General features: G+C 41.1%; 1 protein-coding gene across 1 annotated transcript in view; it reads right to left on the bottom strand.

Moving 5' to 3' along the window:
- Positions 1–8,077: 8,077 nt before the first annotated feature.
- Positions 8,078–12,224, bottom strand: part of SMPD3 (sphingomyelin phosphodiesterase 3) — an 83,260-nt gene continuing 79,113 nt past the window's right edge. Inside the window, exons 7-8 of the mRNA XM_018566374.1 lie at positions 10,681–10,843; positions 8,078–8,692 (exon numbers count right to left, since the gene is read on the bottom strand). Of these exons, the coding sequence (XP_018421876.1) occupies positions 8,591–8,692; positions 10,681–10,843 (265 nt within the window). The 3' untranslated portion in view covers positions 8,078–8,590. The remainder of the gene's footprint in view (positions 8,693–10,680; positions 10,844–12,224) is intronic.

Here is a 12,224-nt window from a genome sequence, read left to right as displayed (position 1 = left end):
GGAAGGAAAATTTCTAAGGCCATTCTGTATACCAACTGTGTACAAAACGCCTCCAGTTTGCCATATTTTAAAATTATGGCGACTGCAGTTATAAATAGAAAGATTCATTTATACAGTAATAACATTAAATTACAAAATGCATTGTGCAGCACTTATATATACTATATTATTTTTTTAAAGTAGAGTTTCCCTTTTAATGGCGTTAGATCGACAATTGATTTTGATGGTAAGTGACAAAAAAAAAAAATTGAAGGCGCAGGATGGAATTTTTTTTTTCTTGAATGAACAAAATTCTAACAGTGAATGTGGTTTTGTCCGAGAAACTTCATTAATTTCCAAAATCAAATGTTGAAATTAAACGACATTTCGAAGGACATACATCAATTTTGTGATGGGATTTTTTAATGTTCTGATGAGATTTTTATTATGAAGGTTTGTATAGAAAAATCTTCCAGTATGTACCCAGCTTAAGAAATAATGGAAGACAGAGGATCAACATAGCAACCAAGTAATTATCATTTTGGAAGACGGTCAGCATTGGCAGCCTACATTTTTTTCTCTGGAGAGGTCTCATTTAAACACTGTGCAGTGGATGGATCTTGTACACAAACACATGCAGGCTGCTGGGAGACTGGCTTGTCCAGCATTACATCTCAGAATCTCAGAAACCCATTTCTAGAGCTCCGATAAAAGTCACAAGAGTCTAACAATTGCTGCTTTTCAGTAAATGTCACTCAAAGCTGCCATGACTAATAGAAATCATTTTCAATCAGTGTTCCAATAAACTCATTCCATGTGTTTTATTTATGTGCTAAATTGCATTTGCATCAGGTAAATGAACCTTTATAGGTAACATTTTCCTTCAAAAAAATCTTTTGGCAATAAGGATATAAATTGTGCCTAGCAGAATTGAAAGATTCAGTAATGTAATGAAATCCAGCAATGGTTGATCTGTCGCTGAAAAGAATGTCTTTCTGTTGAGTTTCTGATTGAATTAATATTAATAGTAACGATAGGAATTAATTCTGAGTAGCTGCCATGAATTATTCATAAACCTGGAAGCTGTTCTTCCCTCCTCTGGGCTTTGTGCCTCAATGTGATGTAACTGCTGGCCAGTGATGTCACTTGGAAACTATTATGAGACTTATATACATACATAACGCAGCAGTGTTACTTATAGCTATTGGATAGCTTCCATTCCCTTTTCACCACTTGAACAATGACAGCTGCAATCCTCCACATAATGGGTGCTAGTAAGCCTTTATAGGAGAAATAAATCACAGCAATGCTGGAAAGTGTTACGCAAGCATCCAGCAACTTTGTCGAAGCTTAAAACAAAACTGCAGTTCCACTATGAGGATGTAACAAACCACTAGCAGGTTTCAACAGGCTTTAACAAGCTTCAAGTATTACTGAAGACTTTGAAAACTACTAGGGTCTTGCTCCCTGTCAAGCCATTGTGAATGGTCTAAACCTTCATAAACCCAGGGGATGGGCCGGTCAATGAGTACTAAGTACTAGTAGGAGAACTTCAGGTAATCTTCACTGGGAAATACGTATGCCTCTCCAAAGAAGAAAAGAAGTGTAGTGATTTCCGCAGCTCTTCTTGCCAAGAATCACCAGGATTTTATTGCAGGGCCAGTAGGTTAAGGTGACCAAATTGTTTGCTGAAATCATAGATACATTATGTCCTCATTCTTAGGCACCCCAAAGGGGAACACTCAATGCACATGCCTGATAGTCATCAACCCAACAAGCAGTGTGTAGATATTATATTAAGGAGTATTGAGTACAGCCAGGATCCAGTGTCAGTACATGTTGATGTTGTAGTCTTTATTCTTCTGAATGTCTCCCACAAGTCCCTTCTGCTGTAGGGAGCACTGAAATGCTGATAGATGGGGAGTCTCCATGGCCCACAATATAGGTAATAAATGCTCTGGTGTTCAGATCTTTGTCTCAGCTTTGGTGTATTCCCTTTACAAATTCCTTTGCACACTTTCCTCCTGCTGACCATTTTTGACACCAGATCACAGTAGCACACTGACAACCATTTATTCTCAGTCCACCATTATATTCACTTGATCGCCCTGTCCACTGTTTAGGTGAGTGTATTATAATTATAATACAGGATTTATTAGCGCCAACAGTTTGCGCAGCGCTTTACAATATAAGGAAGACATTACAATCACAACACAAATCAAGACAAGATGGTAAGGAGGGCCCTGCCCCTGAGGGCTTACAATCTAAAAGGGAGCGGCCAGTGATACATGAGGAGGTAGCTGTGTGGGGATGAATTGTTTGAGAATGTGATAGTTCAGTGGTTAGGTTGAGGTGGGATAGGCTTCCCTGAAGAGATGAGTGTAGTGGCATGCCATGTCAGCAAGTGAATCTATTAACGACTTATGAAGGCAAAGACAAGTCATTGTTTTCAGGATTACAGTCAGGTACATTTTCTTGCCAACTACAGACCTTTTTAAAGCGAGCCTGTCGCTTCTCTAAGAAAAGCCAGCCAGCTGCTCTCTGCAGTACTGTACAAGAAGCTAAATAGTGACCTCAGCAGTGGGTGGCGGGTGAAATCTTTGCTATCTTAATTAGCTCTGTGCACTGCTGTTATGTGACATTTCCAGGTGTGTAGGGTAAAGTGCCCCCTAATGGGTGCCGTGAATCCTCCTGCGGCTGCTACCTCACTGTAAAGGTGGCCATACACTGTACAACCATCGCAAGACCTTAGTCTTGCGATGGTTGTAAAGTACTTAAAAAAACGTACGATCTGCCCATCTTGGACAGGCAGATCGTACTTGCGATGATCGCAAGCCTGCCCCCTTGAGGGGCGGGCTTGCGATGACTGCAATGAGGGGCGGGCTTGCGAGGATGGCAAACGGGCACACACCGGCCCGTTCGTCAGTTGTCGAACAAGCAGGCCACTCACTCGCCGAGAATCGTACGATTCCCGGCGGGTTTTCTAGCCTGCTGGTTCGACGGAAGACGTGCGACCGTACAGTAGAAACGGTCGCACGCCTTCCATACACTGCACGATTCTCATACGATCGCGGGATTTCCCGCGATTCTCGTGCGAGAATCGTGCAGTGTATGGGCACCTTAAGACATAGTGGCCAGAGGGAGAAACCACAGCACCCAGTGGGACACACACTATGCAATGCATCTGGAAGTGTTGGATACCAGTGGAACCCAAGCTTAATAAAGAAAGCAAAGATCTCACTCATCACCCACTGGGGGTAAGTATTCAGCAAGAGACACTGTTGCTTTAAACATGGACTGTTCTTGAAATCAAGAATATTTGGTTATCCTGAGGTGCTGTCTATAGGTTGATGATCTGCATCAATTAAGCTTTGTGATGCTTTTAAAGCCCAATAGGCAGGTCATTCACTTACAGGCCTGCCTAACAAAATTGGCACATATCTAGAAGTCCTTACTACTTTTAAAGAGGTATATTTGGCTATATTCCAAGTGTGGAGGAGGAATGTAAATGGAAGCAAGAATACACACCAGTGCAAATATACAGCAATTATTGAACATATAGCGTTCTTGCTTGTCCATTTGTACATTAAAGACTATAAAGTCAATGGTCTTGTGGACAAGTAGACTGATTGCCCTGGAATAAGTGGAGTATGTAGAGTGGAAAAAGGGGTTTAGACCAGGGCCTATGTAGCCAAGGTTCTCTGTCCTGGGTAAGATGTATTTTCTGTAGACAGTAAATTCCAGGATGACCAAATACTTGCAGGATGCAGAATTCAACACAGTCAGTAGTATGCGGGCCCTCAGTGCACACAATACCCACATATTGTGTGCACTGAGGGCCCGCATGCTTCTCAGGCGATTTTCAAAATTGTTGTTCGTTAGGGAGTTAGAGGTCATTTGGCGTGAGATAACTTTAACCTCCCTTTCCACTAGTGGAAGCAGTGAAGCAAAGGTAGTCAAACTTTCCATAACATAAAAAATCTGTCAGGTGTCAAAGCATCACCACTGATACAATGTGTGGTTCAGTGTCATTGAATGATGTGCATTGCAGTGTCATTCATTTTGAAAGGTACACAAAGCACTAAGCCAATGCACCTGTGCTGCAGCGCACCACAATGGATGGTAACACACTACCATGCAATGTGGTGCACTGCATGAAAAAAATTGTGCAGTTCTCATTTTACAACCAATGTGGTGCAATGGCAGCCAATTCAAATGAATTGGCTGTCTTACAACACCATGCATTAATGAACAACACATAGGAGTGAAAGAGCCGTTTCTTGAATCAGTGGCACCTGGAGACCACTACATGTTACACTGAACCAGTTATGTCACTTTTCCTGATACCATGGCTAAGCTCTACTGTACCTACTACCATTCCATTGTCCAGTGCGGGCTCCTGGCTTTTCTGATTGGTCATTGGAATAGCAGTTGGCAAGACTCGGCCATTAATTTGGGGAAAGTCAGCAACGTTAAAACAAAAAGGGGTGCAAAGAAGAAGCCTATGGGGCTAATAAAGGTAATAGCAGGCATCATTTGCTGTCTGCTTACAGAAAGGATTTATACTTTTAAAAAAGTAAAACAGAGTACAGGTTCTCTTTTGGAAGTGTTATTTTTATGGTTGCTTTAACTACTCCACTTTGTATATTTTCATTCCCCTTTAAATGCCTCATTAAACCAGCGCGGTATGTCCATCCAATGATGCTTCTGTTTTACAAGGTGCCTGTGGCAGGTTGCATAGCTTAATCCATTTTTACTACTAGAAAGATTTCTCCAGTGTAATAATAACATATTCATGTTGTTTTCCTCATGTAGCATCTCACCCACCATTACCATCTGTTCACATTTATTTAACCCACTACCGTCCCCATAGATTTATACAAATCAGGCAGGAGACTATGATTAGAAACGCATAAGCAATTTAGAGTAAATACATATGATGCTTTAGCCACAGCAAAACTACGAACGGCCATCAATGATTTCAGTCAATGATTAAACAGGGACTTAGTCAAACATGAAAATGTTGTATTTAAACTAAATCGAGTGCACAAGACCTACTGGCTGGACTTCTCTCATTTTCATCTTGGCATTCATCTTGTGCAATTGGCTGCCTTCTGATTAATTGCTATAGTCATTGTTATATCCCTCTTGGGAATAGCCCTGAATCCCACTAAGGGGTCTATTCACTAAGCTGCCGTAGGCAGCCGAGTGAACAACCGACCCCAAGTGAAGTGACTCGAACGCTGTTCAGCATGTTCGGCCGACCCGAAGTGCAGAAGGAGTTCGACAACATCTGGATTGGCTAAGCCGATCCTCTGGCAGGCTACTCCCTGCTTTTCGATCTATTCTAATAGAGGCCGAACAGCAGTGAGTAAATAGCCGAATGCCGCTGAGCGAGTGAACCTTTCTGGGAGAAAGTGTTTCTCTCCAGGGCGGCCGGGAGCCTACTAGGCTCCCAGAGCGTCCGGGGGATGAATGACAGATGCGTTCCTGGTTACCAGGTAACCAAGAACGTAATCTGACATTACACACTGAGAACACGGAGAGGCCGCTGTGATATCATAGCGGCCCGGCCGGGTTCTCAGTGTGTAATGACAGCGTCCCTGGTTGCCTGGTAACCATTGACGCTGATCTCTGTGCAAGTGGCCGTAGCCAGCCGTGAGATGACGGCTGGCTCCGCCCAGCTGTCTGAAGCAGGCTGTCGGCCAACTTCGGCTTTCAACGCGGCTCAGCCGAGCCGAGGCATATGCCTTCGGCTCGACTGAGGCGCTCGGCCAAGTTCAGGAGCTGTACGGGCTATAGTGAATAGCCCGTACAGTAACCCTTCGGTTCTACTGAACCGAAGGGGTCCTGGGGCCGCAGCTAGCCGAAGGATCTGCCAAAGCTACGGCTAGATCCTTCGGCTGCTTCGTGAATAGACCCCTAAATATACAGTGTTTCCTAGTTCCAGGACCCTTCTTTAACAGAACCCACTATTTATATGTGTTTCCTAGTTCCAGGACACTTCTTTAACAGAACCCACTATTTTCTCTCCCACAGTGCTCAATGACAGGGGGCTAAACAGCAAAGAAATGTAAACTGAGGCTGCAAGAATTGGATTTTAAAAGGTGCCAATAGTCTAATAACGCTTACGTTAAAAAGTTCATATTTTCTGGCATTGCGGTATCAAAAAAGGTAGCCATAAAATAATTGTATAAAAGTATATGGGTATAGTGCGGTTACAATTTTATACAAGCAAATTTCCAGTGCCCCTATTGGCCATAGATAACATTACTTTACAGATACAAGATTTGATATGTTTAAATATACTCTCCTAGGTCTATGATGAGTTCATCAACATCAATGGTGTGATAGAAGTGGCCAGCTTTCAATGTGTTTCACAATAAGCTTCCTCAGCATAGGGGGCCATTTTTAAGTTCACAAACATGTATATATTGTTTGCTGCATATACAGGACGAAAAACTCACCAACCTAGAGGGGCTGTATTGAGGGAGAGGAAAAAGACAAGAAATCTGCTAAATTGTGTCTGAGCCTGTATTTATAGTGCTCACAGTGCCATACAAAAATTCCCACTTGAATATTAATATCTTCACATTTCACCATAAGTGGGATCAGCAGGGGCCAGTACATTAACATGGTTTATATTTTAGCAACCTAAAGATCATCTATATCATAAATCCTAGCCCAGCCTTCCAGGCAGTGAGAGAAGGACAACACCACTCTCCAATCCCCCAAACCCAGGTAGCAGCACTGGGGGAGGAGCTGAAACGCATTGAGAACTGTCCACGTTTTTCACACCATTGATGTCAATGAAGTCATCATGTACCCAGGAGGGTGTATTTAAAAAATCTGAAATCATGTTCCTGTAAAGTATATGTCATCTATGGCCAATAGGGGCACGTGTGTTTATATGTGTTTATTTGAAATTGTGACAGTGCTATACGCATATACTTTTATGCAATGATTGTGTGGCTACCGTTTCTTATACCACAATACAATAATGAATTGTATTGAATTTCTAGACATAAGCGTTATTTGACCGTTGTGACCGTAACAATTCCATTCCTTTAATAGTTTTATAATCATTTCTGTCCTTCAGGGAAGGAGAAGACCTTCAACAGCGAAGAGAAGACCTTGCTCGCAATCAGTTTTCCAATTCATCCCAAAGGTGTTCAGTAGGGTTTAGGTCAGGGCTCTGAGTAAGCCATTCAAGTTCCCTCACCAAAGAGGTTTAATTTGTGTTTTTTGCCATTACTGCCATGGTTTTACAAGTAAATAAAGAAGGCGTTATGTACCATCCAGTGTGCCATCATCCATCTTCTGTCATCGACGAGCTGGAGGAGCACCCACTTCTCAGAGGGCAAGGGTGGGCTGAGCTGGTGCAGTATCTTTCTTTTAGCATTCTAATACCTTAGTGGTAGTTCCAGTTTAAAATTAATTCCTAGTTTACTCACAGGAGGAAGCAGCCATTTACACCCATTTTAGTTTACAAGGGAGCTAATAAAGGTAGCAGCCCTTCTTTGTTAAGCTGGCCATACACCTATAGATCATCTGCAGATTTCTATGGTCAGATGGAAAAAGTGCAAAAGACCTCTCAAAACACCTGAACAATGGCTGCATCCAATCAGATTGTTCAGGTATTTTGACAGCCAGCAGGGCCGACTAGCAAGATACTGAAGCTTGGCCCAATGGGAGTTTCCTCCATCCACACAGTTTAGCGTAGATGGAGGAATCTTTTGCACTTTTTCCATCTGACCACAGAAAATCTGCAGACAATCTATCGGTGTATAGCCAGCTTTACTTCATAACAGGGTCTGTATTGGTAAGCTGGGTTTATTCTTTTTATAGATATTCCCTTTTAATAATGAACACTTAAAAGTACTTAGGGGAGACAAGATTGATAAAAGCAAGGTGATATTTTATTGTGTAATTTCTATTACAATTGAAAAAAATAAAAATAAAGAAAATCCTGCAAAGCCATTAAAAAAAGTATTTGCCAGTTAAGGAAACCCCCGTTTTTCCTACTTTGACAGACATTCCCGGGTGGTTTCCTTCTCTTTAGGTGTTCCAGGTAAAATTGGCTTTCTTTTTTATTTTTAAATATTTTCTGTAATGCAGAGCCTCATGCAATTATAGCGCATGCTAGTGGAGCTGTTCGTAACTACAACAAGAGCCTAGAAAGTAAAAAGATTAATGGTCCTTCTGTTCCTTTAGATATACAAAAAATATGCAAAAAAAGAAAGGAAAAGAAAAAAAAAGAAACAATGAACAGCATCTCACGGTTACAAACTATATTGTGCTATATAGTGGTATAAAAACATCTTGGTAAGAATGGCACTGAATTCGATCTAGGTTTCTCTCATTCCGGTTTACAATAGAGTGTGGCTGGCCACTGCATGAGCTGCTCTGGTGCCCAGGAGTGGCACCAAATAGGAAACCTTTGAACTCAATCCTCCTGTCTGCTTCCATCACGCAGTCCAAATGGTGGAGGACTCTATGTGGCTCCAATAGGACACTGGAGAAATCCCCCTGCACCAGATTCTGGGACTTGGAATAACTCCTGGGCCACGTGTACTTTCCCCATTAATACTGGCAGAGTCCATAGTCCTGCTTATGACTCATCTTCTCCTGTAGAAACGGTCAGTCGCATTGCTACTGCCACGTGGTCTGTAAGTCCGGCTAGTTGTGTGATGAAACTGTACTCTTCAACCTCCTAGGAGAATAAGAAGTGGACACACATGAATTATGAACTAGGCCTTCAAAGTTCAACTTTTAACTGTTAAAGCAATAGTAGAGTATTGTACTGGGTTAGCCAACGATATAAGTTTGGAGTTTAAGTGATACCCTTTATTGGCTAACTTAAATTATTATGGATGCAAGCTTTCGGGATTTCGAAGATCATTCCATCAGGTTTTATAGTAAAGTATTTATTTATATAAAGAGTATCATTTAAACTCCAAACCGTTAAAGTAGAAATATGGCCTCCAATTAAAGAATATATGTGCTTCAGAACTTCATTAGAAGTGCACCCAGACTTACTGTCCCACTGCAAAGTCCAACAAATACCTGATCCTACCAGTGAAGCTTCCTGTGACGGTGTGGCAACAATGCTGCACTGCTCCTGAATTCAGAGCAGAGTTGCCAGTCTCATGTAGGCTGTGTCTCCTTGCACTACAGTGGGATGATAAAATGTTCCAGGGGGTGTGACTATCAGCATTGTCACTGCTCATTCACAAGCCTGTAGCTTGTCAGACAGCACCTGACCACACCGAGTCCTACCTACTGCCTTCTGGACTGACTCTGTTGCTTAACCCCTCCTGCTGTGAGCTGTAGCATCTGGGAAGGGGTTGTGCACAAATCAGGGACACCCCTGAGCTTTATCATCTCTCATACCTCCTACTTGCTTGTTTTGCTCAGAATCTTCAGCCAGAGATAATTCACATAAAAAGTCAACCATTTCATCCTTTGCACTGGCTTTTTTGATGTATATGTTTGGTTTAACACTTCATCTATACAGTACATGTCAAAATTCACCAAAGACCGATGGTCCTATTATTTTCAGTATGTTGGGGTGAACTGAAAATAAAGAACATAAGGCATAGGGGTCTTACTGTTGTGTACAAAGAAATTGTTGGGGGGCAGAGTACCCCTCTGTGTTGCTTACTAGGGTAAGTGTTCCATGTTAATTGCGAGGTTTCCATATTGCTAGGAAATCCTCTTTAAAGTGGACCTATCATTAAAAATAACACTTCATGTGCTTTGGTTACTCGGGATATTACCAAATATACAGGTGAAACTCGAATAATTAGAATATCGTGCAAAGTTCATTTATTTCACTAATGCAACTTAAAAGGTGAAACTAATATATGAGATAGACTCATTACATGCAAAGCAAGATAGTTCAAGCCGTGATTTGTCATAACTGTGATGATTATGGCTTACAGCTCATGAAAACCCCAAGAACCCCAAATCCACAACCTCAAAAAAGTAGATTATTACATGCAATCAATAAAACAAGGATTGTACATAGAACAATATTGGACCTCTGAAAAGTACAAGCATGCATATGTACTCAGTACTTGGTTTGGGCCCCTTTTGCAGCACTTACTGCAATTACTTTTGCACGATATTCTAATTATTCGAGTTTCACCTGTATTAGTGATATTATTAAATCACATTATGATTTTGAGTGAAAAAGTACCAATTTCTTGCCATGAACAGAAAATGTCTGCTTTTGAGCTCTACTGTGTCCACTAAGCCAAGGCAGAGGTCATGTGTTGCCTTCAGGAGAACTTCGGTTGTTTCATCTCATTAAAGAGTGCAAAAAGTGTGTTAATTTCAATTATACAGCCCCTGTGTGATGGGCTTGCAGTGATATGGGAGAGTCAGCATTGCACAATCAATAAAGAGAACCTGTATTTACATTAAGCAATATGGTCACCCCTCTACATATATAAAATGACAAACTATGCATAGAAATATTTACAAACTGATAAAGATTTTTATTTAAAACCAATAACATACTGTATATCCATAAAAATATTAACTGCCAACCGACCTTCTTTATACATACTTAAACATATGATTCCCAGTCACCTTCAAATAATTGCATCTTGTTATCGAAGCATTGGCCATACATTCTAAATAAACACTTTAAACCGGATGAGGACCACACAAGTTGAGTGATGTTGGACTTCTTACCATTTTCCACTCCATATTGAGCCCCTCTTCAGAATACAACATATAATCAATCCGCCGCCCGCTACCCTTTAATGGAACCTTCCTTCCTTTCTGGTTGGGGCAGTGATTCTTGCTGGTTGGATATACCAGATATTCTTTCCGACCCTCCTCATTTTCCAGGACCCTGGAAGAGATACAAATGTTATATGTCTGGGTGGTTTAGTGGTCAGTGCTTCTGCCTTACATAATAGAGATCCCTGGTTTGAATCCAGGTTTGGCAGGATACTATTGGAATGTGGTTTATGTCTTTTCCTGGTGTGTACATGTGTTTCCTTCCAAACTACAAAGAGATGCTGGTAAGTTAACTTGACTCCTGTGTGTGCATAGATTTCCTTAGAGCAGCCAAACTCTGGCCCTCCAGGTGTAATGGCACTACAAACCCCATCATGCATCTGCCTCTGGAAGTCTTGCAATGCCTCATGGGATTTGTAGTTGCATCACGGCTGGAGAGCCAGAGTTTGCCCACCCCTGCCTTACAGTGTAAACTCTTGAGGGAAAGGACTGATGTGAATAAATAGTATTTGAATGGTCATGTAAATTGGTGCTACAGTATATAAACACCTGTAATAATAAAATAAATGTCCCTATGGTTATATAGGCTGTATAGGTGAGAACTGCCAACACTCTCTCTTGTCAGTGGGAATTCTCTCTGTTCTATGCTATAGCATGATGTATTCCTACACCCTGTTTTATCTGGAGAAATACAATGAGCATTGCACAAGAGCCTGTTAAACAGATTTATAAAGTGCCACTTGAACCAGGAGACAGGTCAGGTTTGCAGACTAGTGGAGCACTATCAGAGCAGTGTCTGGCTACCATAGAGGAGTTTAGGGGTGTTAATAATGCAGAGCATCATTCATGTCAGCCAGAGCAGGGACTGCCCTTCAGTGAAAGTCCAGGAGTTTAGACTGGCCACTTTTATAAATAAAATATATATACAGTACTGTGCAAAAGTTTAGGCAGGTGTGAAAAAAATGCTGTAAAGTAAGAATGCTTTCAGAAATAAAAGAGTAATAGTTTAATCCAAATCAAATCAATATTTGGTGTGACCGCCCTCTGCCTTCAAAACAGCATCAATTTTTCTAGGTACACTTGCACACAGTTTTTGAAGCAACTCGGCAGGTAGGTTGTTCCAAACATCTGGAACTAAGCACAGATCTTTTGTGGATTTGGGCTGCCTCAAATCCCTCTGTCTCTTCATGTAATCCCTGACAGACAGTGCTGTGCTAGAACTCCTGTATTGGAGGTGACAGGGTCAATAAAGAGAACCTGTCACCTCCAATTGCTATCACACAGGGGATTGTTTTCTCCTGTGTGATAGCAATAAAGTTGGGTGGGAAAAAAATTAAATTGATTAAAAATAAATAAATTAATAAATACAAATTTAAAAAATAATATGAAATAATTAAATAAAAAAATAAAAAGGTGATTAAAAAGTAAAAAGAAACAAATTATTAAAAAAATAAGAAAATAATTATAAAAAATAAACAATAATAAGATAAAAA

Source organism: Nanorana parkeri, unplaced genomic scaffold (assembly GCF_000935625.1).
Source record: "Nanorana parkeri isolate BGI_ZX_2015 unplaced genomic scaffold, ASM93562v1 scaffold943, whole genome shotgun sequence".
Classification (NCBI taxonomy): Eukaryota; Metazoa; Chordata; class Amphibia; order Anura; family Dicroglossidae; genus Nanorana; species Nanorana parkeri.
The sequence above is the reverse complement of the archived record's forward strand: the minus strand, read 5'-3'. Positions and strand labels throughout refer to the sequence as shown.